General features: G+C 39.3%; 1 protein-coding gene across 5 annotated transcripts in view; it reads left to right on the top strand.

Annotated features, from left to right (window-relative positions):
- Positions 1–27852, top strand: part of LOC128886409 (tropomodulin) — a 75139-nt gene that overhangs the window by 11397 nt on the left and 35890 nt on the right. The window contains exons 1-2 of one of the 5 annotated variants that reach the window (XM_054141297.1): positions 18024–18166; positions 18958–19175. The exons of 3 other annotated variants lie outside the window; for them this stretch is intronic. In XM_054141297.1, the coding sequence (XP_053997272.1) occupies positions 19068–19175 (108 nt within the window). In that variant the 5' untranslated portion in view covers positions 18024–18166; positions 18958–19067. Of the gene's footprint in view, positions 1–18023; positions 18171–18957; positions 19176–27852 lie in introns of those variants that run through there. One more of the 5 variants, XM_054141298.1, reaches the window with a different exon arrangement.

A 27852-nucleotide genomic window follows, 5' to 3' on the forward strand; every position in this document is an offset into this window, starting at 1 on the left:
GGATCTGTCGAGAAAATAATTCGTGCAACTGAAGTGATATTTTGAAAAATTTATTTTTCAAAAACGAAAGAGAGTCGCTCCTTACTACTTTCAGAAATTGTTCTATATACTGTTACGTATACAGAAACTCGCTGTTTGTTTCCGAAGCTCGCGTTCATCAATTTTATTTTATCTACCCTCCTGGAATTTGGAGCTCGGTCTCCCTGAAGTGCATCCTGCAGCTGCATACTCTTAACATCATCTTCGACTTGCATTGCGTGGGAAGACTTCTTATCTACCCTTTCCCAGGGAACGCAGCTGCTCACCTCAGAGCCACGAAAATCCTAACCGTCAGATTTCCAAATATGGAAATCACCGACGGATCCCCACCAATATTTAGGGGTATATAAACCCACGATTTTCGTTGCTCGGGGGCTAGTACGAAAGAGTTACTCGTTAGAGACACATTGATCGTCTGCAGAGTAGTACTCTAGTGAGATCGGGTTTCAGTTCCTTTCGATCATCGTTACCATATAGATCCGCGAAGACGGTTTTAAAATCTATTACGGCCATAAAAGTACTCTCGACCCCATCATCGCCAGTGCGTCAACACCGCGCAACACTTAGGTAATTTTAACTTCATACACTAACCGCGACAATACGACACTGGACACTTGTAATTAGTATAGTTATTTTGAATATATACTCTTTGTGTAAACTTAAAAGTCTGTAAGATCAATCATCAAACCTTTACTTTGAAATCACCAATCCTAGCCAGTGTAACGATCCCACAACATAATAACTTTACCGCTCGAGTTATTATTCTATTAAATTAACAAGTTGCGAGGCTTTATCCGCGACACGTAGTATAGTGTACTCAACCCGAACTCCTAAACTTAACCTATCCTGCGGTTACCCTTTACTGGGAGATACCGATTCCTAGTAGCTATCTGACTTCGCGTCAGAGTCGTCTGCATTGTCTAATCTATCCTCAGCCTTCGGCACCATTGATACACAATAAATAATCGTATTGGTTCAATTCTAAAATCTATCCCACTCGCTGGGCTCACACGCGCGTCGCTATCGCTCTGGCTCGTAACAATACCCTTCTTTACATCTAATCAAAAAACTGATTAAAAAATTTCTAACACACTTCGCGATATCCCCTCGTTAGTGACTATAATACCTACTTGCCATGTAATTTCGTATACTCACTACTAGATGGCGTTTATAGTCAGTAGCGTCGAGCGAAATTCTTATCTCAATTCAAAATTCGAATAACGAATAAAACATGAACACCTCTTTAACATGCACGCCTTCTTATCCACTACAGGAATATCAACATTCTAATTATAGAATGAAATTAGTATATTTCGAGCTGAAACTGATTCGACTGAAACTGACTGCAATTTTCCACCTGAGAAATCGTCTCTATCACCGTGTGAGTCACTTGGACGAACCTGTCGAATAACGAATAAAATATAGACACCTTTACATTAGAGTTTGAGTTGTAATTAATTTAACCAACTTATAGGTCCAACTATTAGCTAACTTCCTCCTAACTGGCTGCACACGGAGTGACTCCTCTCGAATTATTCGTGACCTTGCGTAGCTGCTATCCGCGATGACGTCGTCGCACGCGATTAATGTTTCCGCTAAAACCGTCGACCCAGACTTCATTGGCCTCGCTGCTCACGTAAGCGGCCATCGATCTCCTAATTGTCGCCATTTCCAGCACCGGTGCACTCAAAGCGCGCTTAAATTTCGAATTGGAATCGTTCATTACGAAAGCAACGATAGTCACTCTTAAAAAAAAAAAAAAACAATTTCCAAAATCAGGGGACTATTATAAGATTGTCAGAAAACATTTACTTTGGAGCAATGCGAGTGACTGCACCTCCTGATCCTTTGCACTCCTAAGACCACTGATTAGACATTTGGAGGGGTCCTAGTGGGAATAATAAAGCAAATATAATATTTTCATTGAACTTTGTTCATTTATGTTTATATAAAAAATCATACACTTTACAAAATGTCAGGTCATTTCTCACGGTCATCGAATGCGATTAAAATCAAAAATCCAATAAGTAACTCCTCGAAGATAGCCTACCACAGCCTACTTGAAGTGCATAGGGTTCCCTCACGATAATTGCCACATCACCCAACCTTCAAGTTGAGGGCTTCAACTTGTTGGAGCCCGTACGAATCACAGATAGCATCCAATGCTCTCTGTTCAACGTACACCGTGCCTAATCGAGTTTCCGCGAGTCCAAAGTCGATGAAGGGAGGCTTTGGCGAACGTTATCGACAGTAACTCGTTCGGATTCGCCGAAGTCTCGACAGTTCGGGTCCGGGGCGATTCGAAAGATTATTTCTAGCCAACGTTTACAGACCCATACACGCACGATTCGTTCGCGTCGCGAGTCTGACGTCGATAGCAGCGTCTGCACCGCCGTAATCCCACGTCATTACTAGCAGCCCCAGACTTATTTATATGCGCCAACGGAGTTACGCGCCGGCCACTACTATTTAGACCTGTTGCAGCCGGAATTGGAATTCCCGTTGCGGAGGCAGGGCAAACCGTTCCGTGGCCGTTTTTCCTGGCAACGTCGTTTCCGTTGTGAATTACTATGTATGTACGCACAACGAAACGCTCAGGCATATTTCCAGGCAGGTTCCCTCGTACCCTTTTAAACCTCACGAGAGGAAACCATAGTTGATTCTTTCTCAAATTCTTTGGTTTCTTTGAGATGGATATCGAACTTTCAATTGTAGAGATAAACGAGGTCAGGATTTAGAATTTTTTAGAGAAAGGGAGTGGAGATTTTAGACGTGGATTTTTCGATGTTAAATTTTGCGTGAGATCAGTGATGGGCAAAACCCTAGGCTTCGAATAAATCTGAAGTTTGTCGATTTGTTTGTCTCGTTTCCTTCTTTGGAAAATGTTCAAAAGAAGAAACGAGACAAACATATCGACAAACTTCATATTTATTCGAAGTCTAGGGTTTGGTCCATCTCTGCGTGAAATACACTGGCCATGATAGAAATTTCAAGACATTGCCACTGGGACTACCAGAGGACAATTCGTGGCTGTCGATAGCACTATCATATTTTTGAAATTAAATGAGGAAGTAGCATAATTTGCCATCCTATTAAAATAATTGTACCAAAAGCATTGCTAATATTTGAACAACTTAAAAAATAATTATTCAGAGTTCAAATTGTCTTGGTAGTCGTAGAGTTAAAAAGCACAAAGTCTCGTCAACTTTGAATATCTTTATACCAGCACCCAATCATTCTATTTTAAAATTGCAATCAACATTTATTCCAATAAAGTTCCAATAAATTCTGATAGTACCCAGAGGCACCACCTACTTTAATAACGGAGTTTTGAATAACTTTTCGCGAAATGGCACCGTTAGTCGCGTTCAGGAATATATTCAGACTCCCTTCTTCTCCTCGCGTCATCTTATTCCCTACATTTTGCTAGAGGAAACAATCTTGCGGAAATTAATGTTCGAGCGCACTAACGGCAACGAGACGATCGTTTCATCTGTCCCCGAGTGCGTCGCATTAGTTAGAAAAGTGCGGTTGAATTATGTTATTGATCGTAGCGACGAAAATGCTAGATCAGTGTCGCCGGGTTTGCGCCGGGCTCGTAGATGGAACGGTCTACGGCCAGTTCCCACCAATGATCCCGTGAATATATTCATGACGTTAGCGTTGTATCGTGTTATGTCATGAATCGCGCGCAACAGAATCTCAAGTGATGTTTAGGAGAGTGATCAGGGGAGTAATATAGGAATTTCAAACGGAGTCGTTGTTAGATCGGGGTAGTCGTAATTTACGTTTGGGAAATAAAATTCTGATTTAAATTTTTATAGGGGTGTAGAGTGGTGTGAATGATTTAAAGAGAAATTTTATACTCTTCTTAAAATGGGGTAATTAGAAGTATATTAATATGACATAAATTAGCAATAGAATTTTTCTTTTTCCGTGATAGATTTAGTAGGCATCGTTCATGCTCGAGAAATACGAATTTTGATCCATTTCCAAACTCTTTTTGATGGGAATGATTAGAAGCATACTGTGAATTTGCAATGAAATTTTTATTTTATTAGATTAGATTAGTAAATATAGTTCACATTCAAGAGATACAAAATTTGATTCGTAAATTGAATAATAAACAGTTGATCATCTATGAATACTGTTAACAATCTATAAAAAGATTACCTTCCTCGTCGGTAAAAAATAGAGAAAATTTGATATTGTAGCGCGTGTTCTACTGATCGCTGGAATAGATTGCAATGACGCGAAGGAAACGAGGATGGAGCAAACGTGGGCCTTTATTCGTAGAGCGAGCAATTGTGAATGAAACGAGTCGTTTGACAAGCCAAGTAACGTCGGTACGTTGCGTGTAATCTGCACAGCCGAACACGAGGCAAGACGAAACGCGTAGGTGCAATATTACTGAACAGGAATATAAGTAGAAAGTGACTCATATTTTTCATTTATATTGTCCACCCAAGTAGGAGTCGATAGAGTTTTAGAGTCAATACACTCCGAGTTTATGGGATACCCGCTGTCCGCAATTGGCTACGCAACGCGGTCAGAACACGCGTAATCTCTCGTAACATAACACGTGTGTATTAGAGTGATTCAGAGTTAGGGAAAATTTTATTCGATTAATAGACGAATAACGAAAATTCTGTAGAGTAATTTATGTTCGTTCGATTTGATTGTTCGATTGAAATTTTTAAAAATTTCTTTACGGATTCATATTGTAATTTTTGTTGAGGATATACGGTCTAAATGTATGACTTTTATCTGTTATTCGATCTTTGTATCTGGATGTTGTCAGTGTCTGAAATGTTTAAATATAAACATTATTATATAACAACATAATAAGTAGACCGCTGATCATAATGGAAAATAAAATCTTCGCGAACGTGGCTACAAAAATTGAAGCTTAATAGGATTTTATTTTATTCCGCAAATATTATAACATGAACTTTACTTTCAATCTTTGTTATATTCTTCCATATTTTTTCCATTTTTTAGTTTCTTGCACATTCAAATTTCCTATAAATGCATAAAGATCCGCAGTCTAATAACAAGGAAAGAGGGATCTCTTATAAGTGGTTTGTTCTAGTTATTAATGACTTAAGTAGACCCTGGTCGCTCTGAAAAGTCTAATAGCAATAATAATAATAATTTGATTCATGATACCGGACAAAGTATACAAAATAATCGATGGTTTGCTATTATTAACACTTTATTTACCGGGAGTCTATTTTTAGGCTTTTTAGTTGCAGTATTTAGCTATTCGAATTTATTTACCGTGTCGATGGTTGTCTACTTACAATGTTCAGTGTTTGGAAACAGACATGCCTTTCAATATTATTATTGAATTATTGTTAGCCTAGATTGGCATATGATACCGTAGAAAATGCTTGTTTGAATTAAAGTCTGTTTCTAAATCGCCCGGTAGATAAAGTGTTAATTATCTATCGCTTAATTATTGATCGGTTGTCGTCTCGAATAAGCAGCCATGAACTGGTCCTGAACCCCTTCGCGAAAGTTTTCTTGGCACCGCGCGCGTTAATCAAGAAGAGGAACAGCGGCCTCGGTGTGCGCCGCGTCCACGACAAATTCGGCGACTCGCTTCGTTGATCGAGAACCGAGATCCAGGGGCAATTTCGTCTAGCTCGACGACGACGGAACCAAGAGGGCGAGAGCCGCTTCCGTTTTGGTTTCTGGTCGATGCCTCTGGCGTCTCAATTAGCGAACGCTCCTCTCGTTGGGTGCTCGGTCATACGCGACGCGCCGAGGGCCGATTCCGCGGCCGATTCTCGAAATAGATTCTCTCCGTTGTCTGTCCTCGCTTTGCCCGCCGATCCTTTCCTCGATTTCACGTGCCTCCGACGACCACCTTCCTCGGATGGCCACGAATCCACGTCGTATCGGTTGTGCTTCTCGAATGATCAATTTCATGCTGCACCAGTCGCCACAAGACCGATTTGCATGTAGACTCGACGGCTGGAGCCACGAGAAATCGCATTATCTGGCACCTGCCACGGAAGTAAACGGCGCTGGATTGTATCGCGAATTTTGTTTGGGGCTAGACGTGATATTTGTTCGAATTTTACTTCGAAATTTCGTTTCGAAGATTCTAAAACATAACAATTAAAAATTGTTTTATTCTTTAACAAAGCCATTCATCTTTGTTGTCGTAACTGTTTGTTCGTTATTGCTCCGATTTTTATGCGAACTATTTTATCAAAAATAATTTGAAACGTGACGAAAATTGAAACGCGAAATTGCCGCGTGCTGGATTTCGCAACTACTGCGTTTTGCACGACGATGTGTGAATTATTCAGAGCCTTGAGTATGTATTCTTGTCGAAATTTTTAACGAATGATTCGAGTCCAAGTCGTGTGTAACTCAACAGCCGAGACATCACAAAATTTCATTATCTATTAGTACACCTATTATATATCTTATTGATAAATCATAGAAGCGTTCACCTCGATGTGTTTCAACTTTGCATCGGTACCTCCAATTTTCCGCGGTTTAGCTGGCGATCTATAGATCATGCATATTTCTTTTTCTTCTCTTAAAAGTAAGAGCATCTTTGTTCCTCTTTCTCTCCTCGTCGATTCAATTATTTTTAAAAGAAAGTTTTCCGAAAATCCGTGCTCCCTCGAAGAAAATATTATTTATAAAGGTAATATTTTTAAAGACATTCGGCGGCTGGGAACTAATTCGAGCCGGGACACGCCATCACCCGGGCTTCGTGGAACTATAGATTATCCTGTGTGCGGCTCGGCTGCGCAAATAATATTATTTTTTCGCTTTTTGAATTTTCTGACTTTCTCCTCTTCTGTTTTCCGATGAAACGGGGTAGTCTGGCAGAAACACACCGTCCAATTACCCCTCCTGGAATCAAACACGGAGACGGAATGTTCCAGGCACGAGTTGAATGATTTAATAGCTTGGGGATCATTTGAGTCGATAGCTACCCTACCTAACCCAGACCTATTCCATTAAATAATATTTTTTTTCTATAGACTTTTTACTCTTAAATTGGTTTAAATTCCCTCTTAAATTAATTAGTCTGTATTTTCCAATAGAAATATTTGGTAAATTTCATCGTAGATTTCCAATAAATTTTAATTAAAATTCAATTATACTCGGACATCCAATATTGATTGTGTTTATATTTATAGAGTGATTCACAAATAACTCGAAGCATTCGAAGAATATTGTTTTCAATGAATTCTCGAGACTCAATTTCTTGGAACGCGTTACTTTGCGTTAACTTACCTTTTCCTTGGAATTTTTATTTTCGTTTTCGTTTTTTCTTTCTTTTGCAGTTTCGGCGAGCTCGTTGCTCCTTTCGGTTATTTTATCTTGTAATAAAGGCCCTTTTTTGGCGAGGTCACTCGCTCGTAAAACAGCCAAACGAGCTTAGCGGGATACTTGCATCTCTCGGATAAGATTTACGCTCCCCTTTGAAGGTTTTTCCTTCCTCGTGACGAAAACGTGCGGACATTTCGCTTCTGCGGCTTGATTTACGCCAGAAGAATTCGCAATCTTTTTCCGCCTGATGTGGTCTTTGATATTGCGACACCAACCACGACCAGAACCAGTTTACACGGTCCCGCGCCTTATTAAAATCAGTGCAATCCCATTTCGGATGATTGCTGAAAAGGAAAAAGTGGTTGCTTTCGTTAAAATGTTAGACAGTAATCGCAAGTATGTATCAGAGTGCAGTGACTGTTTTTGTCATGAATTTTTCTTACGATTTCTTTTGATAATTACTTAAGGACCGAATTATTATAGAAATTTTAGAAATGGGATTCTTGTAGGAGTTCTTTCCAATTTAATTTCGATAGTAATTTGTAGAATAATAAAAATACGATTATTTTTTTTAACGAAGCTCTCTAGTGTCTTCTTTAAAATGGTTTTGCGTAAGTTACACGGACGGTCGCTAGGGTTACTTGTTTACACGTATTTTCATTTATCTGGATTAGTCACTGCCTCATGAAATTCAAATGTTACGAGTGTCCTTAGGTACTTCCGTCATTTACTCCTAGAGTCGGCGTCCCCTTGTCACATGTTCCGGTCCCACGCATTGCGAGCAACCGAACTTCTAGTTTGCTGAAAGTGTGTTTGACAAAAAATGTGTTTTACCTAGATGAAAACAATTTCCAATCATTTTTACTATCAAAACCTTTTTAACTCTGCTGAGAATTCTTTCGTATTCATCGAGTACACTGCCAAAGAATTTTTATTTTAAATACATTTTTACGTGGAAGCATCACTAAAATTTAAGAGGAATAAAATAGTAAACTACATATATATGCAGGTGTCTAGGTATGTTTTTCTGTGTAAGTTAAAAGTCAATCTTTTCATTGACGTCTAAACAATTGTCAAAAAATTCTCTTGCAGTATATTCGATAAAAAACAGGAACACACACTGAAGCAACCATAATCTCAATTAAAATTTATCGTTACAAGTAAGCCAAGTGGAAGTCCATCGCGAATAAAAATAAAGTCACTTTTTCTTTAGAGTTTTGATATTTTTAATAAAAGGCTGCGAGACAAGCGGGCACTTTCTCATCCTGAACAAAACTTCCTCGATTCTATCGAAAGTGCTTTCGTAAAATAACCTTGCGACAAAAATAACGCGTTCTCGATAAAAAGACTTGTTGTCACGTTATGTAATAACGTGCACGTGTATCCGCTGTGCCTGACAGATGACTCGGATTATTTAAACGAACAATTATCGTGCGCAGGAAATTTTATTGTCTGGGCACGAATCCGTTGTTTTTCGTGGTAATTCAGCAAATTTTGACGGGATTTTTCGAGACGCTTTGTTTGGTCAGTCAATTTCAATCTGGTTGAATCAAAGGAGAGGTTACTTTGTTTATTACTGTTTTAATAAATGGAGGTTTGCGAGTTTTATTATTTACGTATTGATCGTTATTAAATGAGTTTTTCATTTATAAATGTCTCGAATCTCATGTTGGTTATGTCCATTATAGTCTTCGTTATGTTCTTTTCTTTATATGATTAGCTTCAGTGTGCCACCTTTGCCTAGAATAAATTTTTAAATCAATAACAAAAGTTTAATTAGTACTGTTTTAGTTGTAGAAAGCAAGTCAAATGCTTGTAATTTTATATATATAGAGAGTAGTTCATACTGCGATTATTCTTACTTAAATCATCAATGAGTTAGATAGAAAACGAAAATTCATAAAATTGAGTTCTGGTGGCACTAATCATCGGAAGCATTTCGCAGCAGTAGTCGCACAATGAGATACTCCAACCATCCCAAACTCGTGAGCCCAGAATAATCCAGGGAATGCTAAGCTAATTAGAGACTAGAATGAATTACTCGCAGAATAAATGTGAATCACAAACGACGACCCACCAGCATTTTCTTTATTCGACTAATTATGTCTCTCGTGAATTATTCGTTTGATAGAATATTCAACGCAGTGATTACCGCGTTGTTTTCTTATCGGGGATGATACAAGTTTCATTAACGCTGGCGCCATTCGTTTTGTTGTTCGTTTGCGCGCTCGCTGGACGTGCCGCAAATATTTTTCATATTTTCGTATTTCATCGTGCTGCCAAAACTCGCCTCTTCGCGCTTTGGCAGATCCGATGTACTGTAGTTCAAAGACTCTTCTCGCGGGCAGGAATTTCGACTATCTATTAGTGTCAATTTGAAACACGGTATGCGGTACTTTTCCCGTCACCCGATGGAAAAGTTAGTTTCAAAGTTGTGAGTCATTGCGACGGGTAATAAATCAATTCCTCTGCACCAGGAAGTTTTATTTTTGATCTTTCGGAGACTAGATTCTAATCAATATTTAATTCGCGAGGGATATCACTCGATACTCGTGACTAATTTACATTTTAAACGGGTCCTTTCAAGACGTAACTAAAAATGATGCAAATCTGATTCACGATCAGATCTTGGTTCATCCAAGTATTAGATTCGCATTGATTCGAATATAAAATTCAGAGTTGGACCAAGTGCTTCGATATAATAGTATGCAATTTAAGCCTAAGTTGAATAATTCAATATAATAATATACAATTGAAATTTGAACGAAGTAATCCAATATAAAATTTAATCGTGATTTGAAATTAAGTCTTACATGAGCTCGTCTCCATCTGGCGGTTCTCCCCGAAAAGCTTTCGACTCCCAAGAGCTTTCGAGTTCGCGCGAAAGCTTTCAGCCGGTGTTGCCATCTGGCTGAAGCGCGACAGAACGATGTTACGTTTATAAATAATCCATTTCGCGGGTGGTTACTGCCCGTTACCGCCGTTTTGCATCGAGGATCCATCGACACGATAAATCGGCCATAAAACGCGTCCCACGTGACCAAACCTGACCAGACGATAGTTGTATTCTTCATTACTGACGCCCATAATTCATTGGACACCAGAGAAATGTATTATTTTCATTCGGACAAGAAAAGAAGTTACTTTTCATTCATTGTTTGCGAAGACAACAATCTCGTGTAGATTGGGGAAAATGTGTGTTAACGAATGTAGAAGAAGTAAATGTTACTTTTGTTTATCCAAGTATAATTTTAGATAAGGTTATTACAGAGACTTAACTCGTTATTTCTTTTGTTAATGTAGTAATTTTATTTAGATACTTGTCCGTGAATGGTTTTTTTAGCAAACTAATGGGCGAATTTCTCTCAAACTCTCTTCACTTACGGCCACATTTTATAAAACCGAACAGTTATTATACTAGTTTTTGCACCCGACGTGCTCCAAGGTGAAAACTGGGCATAAATAAAAAATAAATATGCTCAATTGGATCTTCCAATCCTTTGACACTCTCCCGTCCTTGCAGAATCGACACACCAATAATAGTTTGAAAGACAAATGTTTCAGTTCTCCCTAGAAAAAATGAAGAATAGAAAGAAAAGTAAACTGGAACACAAAATCCAGTATTTTTGCGTTCGTTATTACGTAAATACCCATAACACAAATCATTCCAGGCTCACGTTTTACGAACCGTTCGGATATCCAGAATTAGATGCGTATCCGCCCGAGTCAAAACATACATTGCGATTTGGCAAAGTTCGCACGTGCGGTGCACGAATACAATTAACAGTCTATTTGAACACAATATAACATTTCTGCATCGATTGGTTATTCGTGTCCGCTATGGGGACCGCGTCCAAACGCATAAATTTTCGAGACGCTCGAAACGAGACCACGCGAGTGCCACTCAGCTTTTCGAAGCACACAATGTACGAGAAGAAGGTATAGAAAACTTTACAGGAAGGGATTGTTAATTCGCGAATCTCCAATCTTAATCACAACAGTGTCAACAAGTTCCTAATTTCTGACTTCAGTTTCAATTTCTTAACTTGTTCTTATTTGTTTACCATTTACCTTTAGTTCCTTAGCCTTGCCAGCCGAACGAAAAGCTTTAAATAAAATATCAAAACTGAGCAAGCGATTTTTTAACCCCTTCAGACCTGGAGGAACACAAAATTTAGTTCAGGAAGAGTAGTTCTTCTCAACAATTACACTATTAGGATTTAAAAAGTTTTTTTCATATTAATTTTAGTTCAAGTTAATCTTAAAAATTAAATTACATTAGTACGAAAAAAAAATAATTCAGGTCTGAAAGGATTGATCTACCTAATCCCAAAAGGGTTAAATCGAAGTACAGGTGTATCAGAACTGTTATGAATTAGTTACCAACCGAGTTACCTCGAGTATGACCACAGAAAGATATATATTATATCTATATGGTTGCTACAATATTTGTTTCAGTGGCATTTAACATTCGTTATAAATAGTCCGTTTGGTCCACAAAAGCACCAACTAACGGCCTGGCTGGGACGCTTGATCGCGTCCAGGGAATGCCATCCTTCTCTCACCTGTCCTCGCGGTTGTTCTTTCCGCGTTTAAATCGTTAGATCGACTATAGTGATCCGTCAGGCGACTATACGCATAGAACGGCACTTGCCAAAGAAATTTCGTCCCGGTTTGCGAAGCGAAGGAGCGATCGCTATCTGGCCTGGTAGCTCGACGTTTCGCTCGTTCCTTTTGGAAACTATCGTTTCCGGAATGTCGTTCTGTGCAGCGCCAAGCTTTTCGAAAGGGATTAGAAGACTAGTTTACTCTTTCGCAACCTCTTTTGCGCAGCTCGACAGTCGTGGAAGTGGCGATGAAAACGTTGAATTTTCTATATTAAAGATTGGGAAGCTAGGAAATTTCGTAGCTCTGGAGTGAGAGGCAAGAGGATTATTATTATTTATATTTTTGAGTGTAAAGCTTGACTAAAATTTAGAAGGAATAAAATGAGAAAAGGTGGACATAGAAAATAGTAATGGCTTTGGTTCAGTGACAAACACCTGGATATTGTTAGATTACATTAAAGAAGAGAACAATTTGTTGCAGCTGCGACTGACATTTAGAAACTACAGAACAGGAAGACACGGAATATATACGATATTCCCTACTTATCAAGTGCCTAATTTAAAGCTTGTGCTACTCTTTACCGTACCTCACAAAGGAAAATAAAACCACAAATCTCAAGTCAAGTGATGTACAAGTAAAAATACTTCCATAAATTCGCCACCATATATTGTTGATGAAAAGAGCTAAAATTGAAGCAACATCAAAGAATATCCATTAATATCCATTAATATGATGGAAAAGGAGAAGATCTTAACGAGGACCAGTGGGGTCATGTCTCGACCTAGAGGAGCAGTAATTCGAGTAACGTAAGAAAAAGCTCGAAGAAGAACTGTGAGGAAATAGAAACAGACAAGGCGAAAATTCAACAAAGCGACAGAGCTTGGAAGCGTCGCGACAGGAAATAGATGAGAGACGAAACAGAATTTTCGGCGAAAAAGTCGCGATAAAAGGACTGCTTGGAAACGTACGGTGGTAACCTCATAGAAGAGTGGAATTTCAGGATTCGAAACAAAATGTTCACTTCTTTGTTAGATGTTCTTTCCGCGCTTCGTTAGACGTTGATCCTTTCAGCCCATTAATTTCACCATGGGACCCAATTTGAGGTTCCCCTATTTCTAAGATCATCAGACTAGCCTACCTGAATATGTGTTCCATTATTTGTTCTTTAGATTTTTACCTTTATATCATTTCCTTTTTATTTTTATATAGACTTTTCAGTCAGCTGTAGACTTCTGATCCTTTCGCTTCATTAATCTCATCATGCTACCCATTTTGAGATTCTCCTACTTTTAAAATCATTATATTAACTTCTATTATATTCTTCTATACTTCTATTTTATTCTTATATATCTTATCTATATAAGAATCTCTTCGATTATTTTTACTTTACGTTCTCACCTTCGGTTCGTTTCTTTCTAATTTTCATAGCGAATCCTGGGAAATTAACTGAACGATAATCAAACGAAAAGCGAGATGGGAAACGGTTTGGCCCTTCTCCGAAATTAATGAGAACGAGAAATGCGTTGAATTGCAATGGCGAATAATCTGCTCCGGAGGCAACTTATCGCGATGTTTGGGTTACGAATAATTCTCTCAATACAACGACTCGAGAGGAACGAATAAATTATCCCCTAAAATAGTGCCAAATTGAATTCCGAGCAAGAGGGATGCCCGCGTCGAGAGTTAAACGAGGTTGGCTCGCGGTAATCGCGATGACACCGATGCATTAATGCCTTATTAATCGCCACTTTGTTAACCGGTTAACTGCATCGATTCCCAATTCGAGAACTGTACCGAGGGATTTACATGGAAACGTGGACTACATCGATGTTTTACGTCAGGTAAACCTTTGTGGAAATAGATGCGTGAAAATATCGATGTTACGTCACTTATCTAAATTGTTAATCCTCTTGCGCAACACTTGTTTCTTTGAAACCCATTTTTCTCGTTAATAAACTTTGTAACAGTAGACTCCTGGACCTATCACTTTCATCCAGTATTTGAAATACTCCATTACCCAAGAAATCAATTCTAACGAAATCAGTACGTAGGATGAATTGATTCATAGCCCTAATAAATCACAATCAAAGTGTTTAAAACTCGGCCAGCTAATCGTTTCACGAACAGTTTTCTTGAGTTCGGATTACACACGTCGTTTTTCATCAACCTTTCCTTCTCCACCGGAAGTGGACGGTCTATTACGAGATGCGACGGTTCCTGGGCGAAAGTTGCCAAGTATTGGTCCATTAATTGCCAGAGGAGCTTCAACCGTGACAGGTGTTTCATTTTCCCTGTTCAACAAGATAGATTTTACTTAACAAGACATTCGCGCAAGAGATCCTTTACTATTCACGCGAGTGTGTCTCTTTTTATTATCTGTTTATTTTTATGACGCTTGTAGGAGCGATAATAGACTCTTTAATAAACTTAGAAAACTATTTTGTCATTAGTATTCATGTCTTCAGGTTTCTCGATGCTCCGATTAGCTCCATAATTTATTATTAATTCATAATTTAATAAGAAACAACAACGGACGAATATACTTTCATTAATAAACACTTAAAGTAGCTAGATGGTAACTTCTTGGCACGAGATAACAGGCTAATCACCATCTCATACATCGGCATAAAAATTCAGTATCGCATCTCTAAAAATTCCTGCAAATATAAATAAAAACAACTCCACCAATAAAATTACGCAAAGTTAGTAAACAGTTCGTGGAAGAACAATAAAAGTTAGCGATAATTTCTTGGTCCAACCGAAGCGAATTATTCGAAGCCTACCACGTTAACGAAGTGTCTGACTTTAACTGGGTTAAGCTACTCAGGGCTCTGCAAAATCGCTAAACGCTCGTATCAGAAGTCAAACACGAAACTTGCGTAAGAGAAATAATAACTCGCGTCAGGTTGTCGCGTTAAATTAGGATATCGATGCAGGCGAATCGAAGCCGATCGAAACTTTGGAGGGAAGTCAAGACGAGTATTCGACGGAAATAAATGTGACTACGTTGAATATCTCGCAGCTTCCTCGACAATCGAATTAATCGAGATTCTCTGCGGAGTCACGAATAATTCGTGGAATTTCCGTAGGAGACATTTATTTACGCATCACTTCTTTAAAGTGATTAATGCGTCTGTTTATTTGTAGTTGAAAATTATATACAGGATTAATGGAGTTGAATTTCGTACGCGAATTCTTAGCCAGAAATTGGAAAATTAGTTGCCTTGATGTTTAATGATTACACAGACGATGGCGCATGTCGGTAATTAGTAACGTGTCACTGTTTCCAGTAATCACTAATCACTCTGCAACTTAATTCTATCCGAGTAGACGGAATTTCTATGACGTTCAACATTCGGAATAAACTAAAACGAACTAAATATAATTGTGTGTTATTGAAACACGAAGAGAGATAAAATCTGCAGCTGGACCGCGAATGTCAAGTTCCCAATCCTCTTTATTTGCGTCGATACGTTCTCTCTTCCTCGTGACAACGATTCTATTCGGTGTTTCCGATATAATTTTTTATTTTCGAAGCCACTAGAAATAAGAGGTAGCGAAGAACAAGTCTTTTTGTACGGAAATCGACCATATTTCATGGCCTGGAACAGTAGAGATCGCGTTTATGTAAAACGCTCACGCACGAATCGATAATCTATACTTTTATTTTTGTATCCTCGCCTTGATTATTTTATTGTGTGTAATACCATTCGTCATTCCCGCCAGCGAATTTCAGATGAACTTCAAATTCAAATCATTTATTTATAACTGGTATTTGCTTAGACATATTTAACTCAGTTTACAAATGAATAATTGCATTGTAAGCAAAGGTATTCTGAAGAGAATTGCACTGAATTTAATCGTGTCGCAAAATTCGTATATTTGTTTAAAAGATGGTATGCTTCGAATAAATTGTAGCATCCGTGGCATCTTTATTCTCCAAGAGAAATTTATTGGAAGACAAAATAATTTGTATATTCCCACCCGAACGATGTTCTCCTATTATATTTCATTTATGTGAATCTCTTCAAGGTTGATAGGGACACAGGGTAATAATTTACAATTTAGAAATCTTACATTATAGTTGATTACAATTTTAGGAATACATTTGTTTGCACTACAAGCACTTTGTTATTTTGCTGGTAGAATTTTTGTTGACTCTGAGAATGACTCAAAGTTAGATTCGAATCGATAGAACTCTATTTGAGACGAAAATCAAACGTTGGTCCTGTTTTTCCTCGATTTGCAGTGGGCACCGCGTAAATCCTTCCATTTTTCGGTAATTTTCGGTGGCGATCGCATAAAAGCGAGATAAATTCATCGAGCCTAAAGACAGGGATATCTTACGAGTTCATTCATGCTGTCGCCGCTGTCAACGAGCCAGTTCCACAGGAATTCGATTTACTGGGTGAAGGGTGAGGACGAATACCGTCGATATTTGATTTATTTCTCGAGGGGGACACGCGTGGCTCGAAATGGAGACCGCGCTTTCCATTATTCGTCGCTGGATGCGCGTCACGCTTTCCTTCGGTCGGTGTTTCGTTTTTTACCTCCCCAAACCCCTTCACCGCCCCTCAGTTTTTGTCCAAACGCCCCCTCGTAATCAAGGCCCTTTGTTTCCCTTAAGCTCGAACTGGCGCCGAAAATTTGACGAGTCACGGGGGTAGGATCTATCGACGCGCTTGCCAGCGATCAATTTTCAGTCGAAATTTATCTCGAGAACCGATGGAAAATAGGATTCTGACGGGACCGTGGAAACGAAAATTGAAACCTGGCCGTCGTGAACAATTTGCGTGACAAAATTTTGAATACCGTCGAGGCCGCGTCACCGCCTGAACGAAATTGCATTTTTAACTTTCCTTTTGACGCCTACCAACTCGCATTTTAACGCTCGATGGACGCTTATTATGTGCCTGCCGGTGATGAGAGTTTCTGGGGGCTGTTGGTTATTTTTATTTTCAATGTATGGAATGCAAATTGATTTGGAATTACGGTTGGGTTTTAATGTAATCGATCTGGAATCTATGTTTTGGAAGGGGGATTATTCATCATTTTATGAGTTTATTTTTATTTTATTTTTTGTTCAATAATTCAATTTATAAGACTCGTTCTATCTTTTAGAGGCTATTTCATTCGTTCACAGCTATTCAAAAAATTATTATGTATTAGGTGTACCGAAAAGTAATGTCATCTCTTTTACATTAAATTCAGACAAATACATTCTTAATAAATTTCTATTTTTAATCGATTATGTAATTATCCTCGTTATCAACAATCTTTTGCCATCTAGTGTGCAAATATTCAATGCCAGATGGTTGAAAATCAATGAGTCGATGAATGATAAAGAAGTATCGAGATGCACAGAAACGACATTACTTTTCGGTTCACCTAATACACAGTTGTCTGGTTTGATATGTGTATAAAGAAATTCATATCGCAATAAGTACTTCGTATAAATAATGATTTTGAGGTATGTGGAAATTGGAAGTACTACGAATATAAAATTCAAATTTAGTATAGTATTGTTACAGTCAAACTGATCTTTTCAGAAGAGAATATGTTTAACGTCCCTCGCTAAAGATACAAAAGTTCTTTAAATTCCTTTAAACAATCCTTTCTTTTCGTCACATTTTTCAGTGAAAATACAAACTCTCCTTTCAGATGAACTGTACAAACACAATTTCTTCAAATTACTTTAAACAATCCATCCTTTACATTTTCCATTCAAAAGGAAAACTCCAATTTCGTAACATCCCGTTAAATTATTTAAAAACTCCCCTCTTTTCTGCCAAATGTTTCAATCGAAATCCAATCTTCCCAGCTCGTCTACAAAGTTTCTTGTTTTTCTCGACAAACTGCCGCCCTCCTCTCCCACCCAATAATCCTTTGACATTGCACGTTCCATAGATCCATCCGCGACGGCGGCTGCGACGAGTCGCGGTTCTTTTCGCGCAGAGCGTTTCGCGGCGACGTCGTGGTGGCCGTCGTCGTCCTAATTATACGTGTTTCTCCGTATTTCTGGAATTAGACTGCGGATGGGGCGCGGGAGCGGTTGACTCGCGGTGAAGCAGATGCATGCTTTCGAAGCTCAGTCGCGCGTGATCCACCTCGAATCGCGCATTCGATCTTAGACGAAGTAGACAGTCACGCGAGAGTCGATTTTCGTCGAGCGTCGCGTCTTCGTGGCAATCGAATCGTCGTCCGATGGGGCGAGCACGTAGGTATCGATCGCGATCGAAGCAATAGTCGATCGAGCCGTCTTACGATCGAGGAACGAATTTTTATTGGGAAGGACTCGACGTTTTTCGATCCTTTAGTTGAGGTGTTGGATTAACATTTTGTTGGAGTACATTTAAAGCAATGAATTGGAATTTTTACGGTGAATGGGGTTGGACAGTGGAATATTTTGGAAATGAAACGCAAAGAGGAGGCTGAAGTATAGTTGTATACGAGCCGTTCATTGCACGAATCGATTAACTCCACTTTTTGAAAAATCTGAAATTTAAATTTAAGTGTCGAAGTACGTGGTATAGTCATAACTTTTTATATTTCATCGCATTTCTCAACTTTTTCTTTTATGGAGTTAATCGATTTGTGCAATGAATGACTTATATGTATGTTTAGATTCATTCTTTCTTTTCGTGGGGCTCCTTTGGAAAGTATACGAAACTATCTGCTCGTGTTGCTTTACCTTCGTTAAATTCAACCAGAAATTGTACGTCGAATATTCAAATTGAACATGAAAGACCGTATCTAAATGATCAAATTAGAGAATTGTATACAAAATGTAGAAGTGTTCAGTAGTACCGAAGATATTAAATGGTCCCAGGTGAAAAATGGTACCAGACTCCTAACTGATACCGTGTTTCTCTGAAGACACCTCCAAAGTACCCAAGAAAACTAACGCAAGTTAATAACACAAGAAAAATAACACAAGTTCCTCGATCGGTCGGTTAATGGTTCCGCTGGTCGATACACGAGAATCATGCTCAAGGATTATCGTTGAAGGAGCAACAGTGTTCGAGCGCGTATCGTAACTCAGCGAAGGGATTACGATTCCACACGGAGCGATCCAGTGAAACTTTGATAGTGCGTCGAATCCGAAGAGCCCAGTCGTCATGGCGACCACGGAGGTTTTCCAGGACTGGGACTCGCCCCACGAGACCATCAGCTCCATGACCAGGACTAGCACCACTCGTAAAACCACCACTACGACCAGGCGAGAGGTAAGACTCGGAGGATGGGAGTCAGGATGACGGAATAGCGGTGAAATCGATTTCCAACCAATTCGACCCGAGAAATTTAACGTTTTCTTTTGCTGAGTAGCTCAGGATTCAGGATGGACTTTGCTTGAGGTCAGGGAATGAGCTTGAGGGATACGTTTCTCGATGTGTTAGGTTTTCTTAGCTTTAAGTACTTTAGCTGTAGTGGGTGGTGTTACTTGTTATTGGAGAAGTATTTGGGAACTGTAGATATTTTGGGAAAGGTGGTCCTCAGTTAGGGGTTTAGTTTCGTTGTTTACACACTTTGGGGCTAGTTGTTCATCGTAACACACGCTTAGATTAGATTGTTGGAGTCTGTGGAGAAGCAAGCAGAATTTCGAGGCTTCAGTCGAAGATCACATTGCAAAACTGTAGCTTCATCACGATCCAATACTTATCGATACTCTTTACGTTTCAGTTCTTTCTGTTATAAAAATATTCAAACCTCCCAAAAAATTGACAAAAATTCAAAAATTTCAATTTCACATACACTAATCCTCCCATCTGCCTCTTTTGACGACCTCCAAGCAAGACTTGCAACAACATAAATGTCAGCGTCGCACTATAAATCACACAAGCCTTGTATTAAGTAGACTGGAACGTAATGTCGTTTTTTTTTTACATTAAATCCAACCAAATTTTAAATAAATTTCCATTTTTAATTAATAATCGCCCTCGTTATCAACAGCCTTTTGCCGTCTAGTGTGCAAATTTTCAATGGCAGATCGATAAAAATCAACGAGCTGATGAGTGATAAACAAGTATTTAAAGTTGCAAAAACGACATTACTTTCCAGTCCACCTAATATACAGGGTGTTCAGGCTATTACTAAGCAGTGTTTTTCTTGTAAATGGTATTGGGTTGTCCGGAAAGTTCATGTCGATTTTTGGTAGGTGGTACAGGTCTGAATATATCGAAGTGGCTAGTGGAAAAGGTGGAAAGGTTGTGGAACAAAATGGCACCTATGTAATTCAATAAATATATATTAAAATTCAAACATGTTTTTGAATGTTTCTTAGAAATTGGCATGAATTTTCTGGACAACCTAATACATATGACAAAAAAATGAAAGAGGAAAAATTTATACTGTTTTTTGTGTGCAATGTCACCAGGTATAATCTTTCGTGTTTGTACTCTTTTCTGAGAAATGAAGGTGACCTTCAGTTTTTTAAATCCAATGGCATATTTTTTGTACAAAAATATGGTAGAGTCTTGAATTCTAAATAAAAAAAGTATTAACCTTCATTAGCCCTAAACCTAATAGGTAATTTCTCTTCATTACTTGAAAATGTTTTTAACGTAATATCAAGATGGAGATACAAACAAGTGTACTACGAATTCTTCGTAAAGAAAAACATCATCCCTGTCACCTAGCACTTCATCAGGAGCTCCATGCCTGTACACATCGCTGTCCTGCGGAAATTTATGACAAAGTTGAATCTCCATCTTGATATTACGTTAAGAAAATGTTCAAGTAATAAAGTAAAATTAATCGTTACCTATGAGGTTTAAGGATAATAAAAGTCAATACTTTTTTATTTAGAATTCGATACTCTACCATATTTTTCTATAAAAAATATACTATTCCATTTAAAAAACTGAAGGTCATCTTCATTTTTCAGAAATGAGTATAAGTACGAAAGATTTATCTACCTGGTTACATTGCACATAAAAGACAGTATCACTTTTTCCTCTTTCAGTTTTTTGTCATAGGTACCATTTACGAGAAAAAACGCTGGCTAGTAATAGCCTGAACACCCTGTATAGACCAGGAAGGCTTGGCTAATCGAAAGTAAAAGATCTGCCCCTGTCTCTCTCGTTTTAATAATCATCTTCGCGCAAGGATTCAGACCAACTCGCGGATCCGTTTCATGTTTACTCGTCGCAAACTGATCGTTATTGGACGCGTTCCCTCGCAATCTCCGATCAAAGCTGGTCGAAGCTCAAAATCGCTAAATAAAGGCGAAACGAGGAGCAGCGCGACCCAGGCGGAATCTGGTGAAACGGATGAATAATCCCGGCGCAGTAATTTGCGTAACGTAGGAACGCATTTGGAAGCAGCGATCTCCGAGAGGTTCCTGCGTTTATAGGATCGGTGCCAGGACCCAAGGCCGGTGTGGCTCTCCGACTAAAACCGATGATAAACACCCGTGAAAATCGCGAACGCGAGCAATGAGTAATCCCATCTGTTGGCTGCTTGTTTCTTTGTGTACTCTTCGCCGCGGTATCGCTCGCGCTTGGATTCCAAAGAGCAACAATGATTCTCCCAGCGATGAGATTCGAGGGTATCGCAAACACAATCCGACGGCGATGAATCATGGGGCCCCTTCGCCATCTTGGTCTGCGATTTTTGGAGCGAAGAGGCGTAAATCGTTTTACTCGAAATATATCGACGAATTTTATTCAGTTTTCCTTGGAATATAGATATGACTGATTGGAACCAATGGAATTCAAATATTTGGGATCTCGAGTAGAACCCTTTTGACAGCGAAAGGCACGTGGTTCATTCTTGTGGGGGGCAATTATTGCTTTGGGAAATTAAAAAGCTTATCATTAGACTGCGGATCTTTATGTAAAATAAAATCTTCGCGAACGTGCCTAAAAATTGAACCTACATAGGAATTTATTTTATTCTGCAAATATTAGGGGAACCAGAAAGTAATGTCGTTTCTGCAGATGTCAATAGTTGTTTATCATTTATCAGGTCATTGTGTACCAATTGCTTCTTTATGATCTGAGTTTGAAAATTTACAAACTAGATAGCAAAAGGTTGTTGATAAAGAGTGCGAACATAATTGATAAAAAATAAAAACTTGTTATGAATTCATTTGTTAGAATTTAATGTAAAAGAAACGACATTACTTTCTGGTCCCCCTAATATTATAACATGAACTTTACTTTCAATTTTTTTTATATTCTTGCATATTGTTTGCATTTTGTAGGTTTTTGGACATTCAAATTTCCTATGAATGCATAAAGATCCGCAGTCTATTTATCATGTTTACTTGTTGTTGAGGAATTCCTGTTTAACTCTTGGAGTATTACGTGAAGTAAGAAATTTTGTAGGTAGGAATGCAAGAGTATAGATTCTACTAAAATGATACAGAGGAGAATGTGTGTCACTAGCTGAAGGGGGTCTTCGATGTTGGGTTTTTAAGTGAACTCTGTCTTCATTAGCTATAAAACCGAAGAATCTATCGATTTATTAATTTCGGTTATTTATTCTGATTCAAAAAACACCCCCATCAAGAAAGGATTATCCGTATTTATTTTCGATTGGCAACTGTTACCACGAATAACGAATAATAAAATATTAAATAATGCTTCTATAATGATGTATCTAAAATTATCTATTTAAAAAAACAAGTGTAGTTTCATTCAAGGAATGCAACTGCACTTTACAGGTGCATCGTTGCATTCACAAAAAGAACAATCAGTTGAATGGTGTAACGTCGTTTAAGTCTATTGTTTCCCTGTCGTCCATGAAGCGTGAATAGTTCTACCGCTACATGTATAGTGACTCGATCAGTGATGCAAGGTTTTGGTCGCTCCTGTGGGAGATTTATGCCACAGCAAAAGTTCCATAAACTCTGCTTCCCTGTTACACATCTGTTCCTCAACAGTGCGTCTTTCCACTTTCCGTGGGTCACCTGGACCGTGTCTGCCGTGCAATTTAGTAGCGACAATGAACGGAAGAACAAATACGCAAGCCGAGATCTCAGCCTCTCGTAAATCTCGAGCACAAGTAACCGAAACCTCGTGTTTAAACTTAATCCCATGTTTCTCATCTTATTGTCATTAAAGGAGGCTCTAAAATTGAGGTTGGATAAAGGAATATTAATTAGTTATAAATATTTTTAATCTCTTTATATTCAAGCGAGACTCGGAGACTCAGATTCTGATTCTGAGATTCAGACTCCGACTTAGACCCTGATACAATTCTACGTGTTCAGTACGTTATCAAACGTTTTCTAAAGGTTTCAGATCGCTGAAATAGCGTTGGCGTCGGTTTCACATAAACACGAATATCGAGTGTTCCAGCTTATGGAATCGATTGAAACTGTATTAGGCAACGATTTGACTCTGATTCTGATTCTCTAATATTCTATTATTATTATTCTCCAAAAATAGTCTCTCCTTTTTCACTATTCCTGAACACACAGGGTCCAATGACCTCTTCGACGCCAAGCCCTGCCTCAAGCTTAGTCTGGTCAGTTGGAAAATATTTCCACACAGTTCTTGATAAGAACCTCCTCCAAAATATATTATGTATTACTTGAACAACCACAACGTTACGTCCGGCTCCAAGTTCAACTATTTTTTTAAATGCTATATCTACATGCTACAGAGCCATTCTCACAAAAGTCAATCTGAATTTCTTTGAACAATTTTGGTGAAAAAGACGAAAAGGACACGAACGCCTATCACGACGCCGAAAGTCGCGCTAGGCCTCTGGAAATAGAAGAGTGACACAAGAGTGAAGGCCTGTTGCTCGAGCCGCGGATGCACCGTAATGTTGCTTGTTTTAAATAGGAGCAACGTCGACGCGAAGCCTGCTCGAAGGCTCCGTCGATGGAAATAGCGGAGGTCGTGCAGAAACTAATGCACTATATCCGTTCCCAACGTCGTTAACCATCCAGACCTTCGATAACCTTCCGCAATTTCGTGAGAACCGGCCGGTCCACGTGCCCAGCGTCGCACAGTCGAACCTTGGAAGACATTCTCGGTCAGGTCAAAGATTTAGACTGCAACAATTTCTATTGGTAATCTTTTAAAGTTAGAATGAACTTAAATGGAGTGAAACGTGTCTTGATCACAGATAACTAAGGGAGATAAAGAATCTACAGGTCGGTAGATGATTAATGACAGCCTTCTACTTTCATTAAAACCACTGTAAAATAATAAGTACGTATTTCAGCTAGTGGATGGTTGTATTTGTCACTCTATAATTGGATCAGCCGTGGGGACATCCTTACACAGAGGCAAACGACGCACCAATTCACGCACTAATCCTTTCATCGCTGAGACTACAGGATCTAAACCCTGCAGTGACGTTTGTTAAAAGTAGTTGACAAGTGTTTCATTCAAAGAGCTTGTCCAGGTCATGATCTCAGACAGGTTCCCTCGTGGACACTGGTTCATGAATCCAAACATTAATTTCAAGCCTCATTTAGGTCCACAAACCCGACCTGAGAGTTTATGCCTTCACGTAGAATGAAGATTTCAATTCTCCTGTCGCTCAAGACTCTTCATCTTTGCCAAAAATGGTGACTCTAAGAAAACCAAAGATCGTCGCTTGGCTGCACCGAAACAAGTAGATGAAACTCGACACTGACTTTAATACTTGTCAATCGAAAGTCACTCACCTTCCTTGAAGCTCTGTCAATCACAGTCAGTCTCTGCACGTACTTGAGACAGGTTAAATTATTCTGTTTTCGTAAATATAGCGATGACCCTCGATGCACTCGTCGATAGTACTCTCAAGAATGTGTCTTCTGCATGTAGGGTGTTTCATCAATCGAGACTTGGTGTATCTCCAAATGAGTATACTGAAGGGTGACATTGAAGGAAGTACGTGTGGTATCTTAGTTTTTAGAGAAGATCAGTGTGTCGTCGTCTATCGAAGGCTTGCTTCGTGCCAACATACTTTTCTCTTTGAGGTCCTGATCGTATCGTGCCATGTGCTTGTCGAATGTTATCTTATACATCTGAATTAATGATAGTCAGTAGATTCATAGCAGTTGGCTATCGAGTGCAACCTCCTCAGGCAGAAGATTGTGAACTTTTGTTGGTTCTTTCATAAGTATTCTACCTTGATGATTAACAAGGAAATAGAAAGGCTTAGGTCTGGGTTAGAAAAGGGAAGGTTATAGACCCCTAAGCCCACGAAGCAGGTGTTACCAAATAAGAATCCTTTGTTTCGGTAGCCTCTGGGACCTCTAGCCTCAAGAGCCTCTAGTCTTTAAGGCCTCTAGCTTCTAAGGCCTCTGGCTTCTGAGGACACCTCTAACCACTAAGGCCTCTAGCCTCAAGAACCTAAGACTCTAAGGCCTCCAGCTTCTAAGGCCCCTAGTTTCTAAGGTCTCTAGCCTGTAAGGTCTCTAACTTCTAAGGTCTCTAGCCTCTAGGGCCTCAAGACTATCCATCAAAGTCTGATCGAGCTTACGACTGACAGAACGAATCCTCAGCCTTCCAAACGTAACCCACATCTCCAACCACCTCGCCAACGATTCAAGCTACATCGCACATCCACGACCTAAAAAGAAACGTAATCTAGCAACTCCGCAGGGAGCTGATGGTCCAATTAAAGTGACGATACCAAGGTGTACCACCTCCAGCGAAAGGCTCTCGCCATCGCCATAAAAGAGCTCGTCGTACACCATTTAACTTTCCTCGGAAGGCCCGGTCCCCAAGATTCATAGTTATGGGAATAATTAAGGCGCGTTATGATGCATCGTTGAGCACGAACGATGCATCATCCGCGCGAATGATAAACGGAGAAACCTAGGCGTGCTCGAGCGACCTGCCTGAGATATCTGGTCTTCTCTCGTTTCGTGCGATCTTGGCGTTAGGATGAAACGCTCCTCGAAAATCTGGAAATAGAAAAGTGCGGTGGTCCAACCCCCTCCTTCGTGGGATTTATGGTCCCGCGACGGATCAAGGACGGAATTTGATGAGAGAGACGCATTCTGGTTTTGTGGCTCGTTTTGAATTTATAATTCTTGGCAGTGTTCGGACGCGTGAAAAATGAAGACGCTACGTCGGACGTGATAGAAGCACGACTTAATAGACAACGACCGTGAGTCTGGCCGGCCCGAACGAAATAAACCGCTCGCGATGCACTCTCTAGCATTCACCTTCTGCGTTGGAATGGCATCTCGTGGACTCCAAATTTGTGTAGTCATCGGGGTGGGTATTATTAGGCTGGCGCATATTGTTAGCCGTCGCGAGGACTCGCGGAGACGCTCATTTAGCGAAGGAAAATATTCCTCCTTTGTTCACCAGGTAACGACTCGAGCATGATTCACCGGGCGCGAATACGTCGTCGAATGTCCAATTGGAAGGTCCCAATCGGTTAGTTGTGTCGTGGAATCCTTATCAGAAAAATTAGGGGAATTATTAAGGCCTTTGGAATGTTTGCATAATTTTTTTTCACGAGGGTATCACATATGCGAAAATTGTAGTTTTTGGCAACATCGAGCAAGAGTGGTCCAGTTATTGTTTGGTTAATTGGTCTTTTCAGGAATAGGCACTTACAGTTTTAATGATCCGTTGTATGAAGTTTGGTTCTGTATAGATTGCTTGGTTAGATAGAAATCATTTTTTGGCTATTCATTCATTCATGACGTAATTGAGTTTCAAGGTAAATGACTCGATTTATAAAGAATCGTGTAAAATATTCCTTATTAAAACAACGGAAGCCAATCACAGATTAAAGTATGTAACTGTTCGTCTTGCATCATTTTATATGGTCGAAGTACTTTGTTCTGAATATTTATTTACGATAGTTACTTGTACGTTGTATTACTTAGAACAGAATTTACCTGTAGCTTTTTGTAGCATTCATTGTTTATTATTTGAAGTGCACCCGTAGATTGGCGTTGAAACGTTCTTTTGTAACAGTTGAGACTGACCGTAAACATCAAAATTTAGTGTCATACCATGCCAAGGGCTTGATCTTTTTCATGCATTCATTTGTAAACATTCTCACGAACAATAGAATCCGACTGCGCAGCCAAGGGATCGATTCTCGAGCTGACAACACATTTTTATTGCATCTGTTTATTCGTTTCGACGCAAGGATAGAACACCAGGCAATGCTGATCTTGATGGCAATAATTCAAAATGAATCTTAGAATGATATTTAAAATGAATTTAAAATGAATCTTTGCTCGAGTTACGTCCATATTATTATATTTCAAATATTTTAAAAGGAGATAGCTTTCGAGAAGAAATGATCATTTCACTTCGCATCTCTTAAAAACTATTTCCTGGGAAGAGTTTAGAATGTCAGAAGTCCTGAAGAATGTCATGACTTGCTCGTAATGTATAAACATACAGACATACAACAAAATTCACATACTTTGCCAACAAAAAATTAACGTGGCATTTTCGATTTTAGGCACAAAGTCACCCCCGAGGAACCTTCACTCAATTCACTTCAATTTCACAATCCCCAAGTGGTTCAACTTGCATCTAAACCTTCCCAAATTACACCCCAGACCCTACCAAAGTTCCACCTAAAATTTCCGAGCTTCTACCCTTCTATATCCACTTGAAAACCTCAACATCAACCCGATCGAAAGTGTTCGCCAAGAAAAGTACCCTCTCTCGATCTTCTCCGATCCCGTTCGAAAAATAAGAACAAGAAGCACGTGTGCATACTTTCGTCCGACGTTTGTTCGGAACGCGTCAAAGTATGCGACATCTGGCACCGGGACGCGACTCGAAAATACCAGCAGAGAAATGGTGGAAAAAAGTGTGTTACGCAATGAAACTTTTACGAACTGCGCAGTCGTTCCCGCGGTACTCGCGGATGGACGGCAGGAAACGCGTGTTTGGGTAGGTGTACGAGTGTTCTAGAGCGGCTGGCTTCTCTTACCGTGACAAATCGTCGTCGAGGAACACGTTAATTCGAACC

The sequence above is a fragment of the Hylaeus anthracinus genome, unplaced genomic scaffold (genome assembly GCF_026225885.1).
Source record: "Hylaeus anthracinus isolate JK02 unplaced genomic scaffold, UHH_iyHylAnth1.0_haploid 11982, whole genome shotgun sequence".
Classification (NCBI taxonomy): Eukaryota; Metazoa; Arthropoda; class Insecta; order Hymenoptera; family Colletidae; genus Hylaeus; species Hylaeus anthracinus.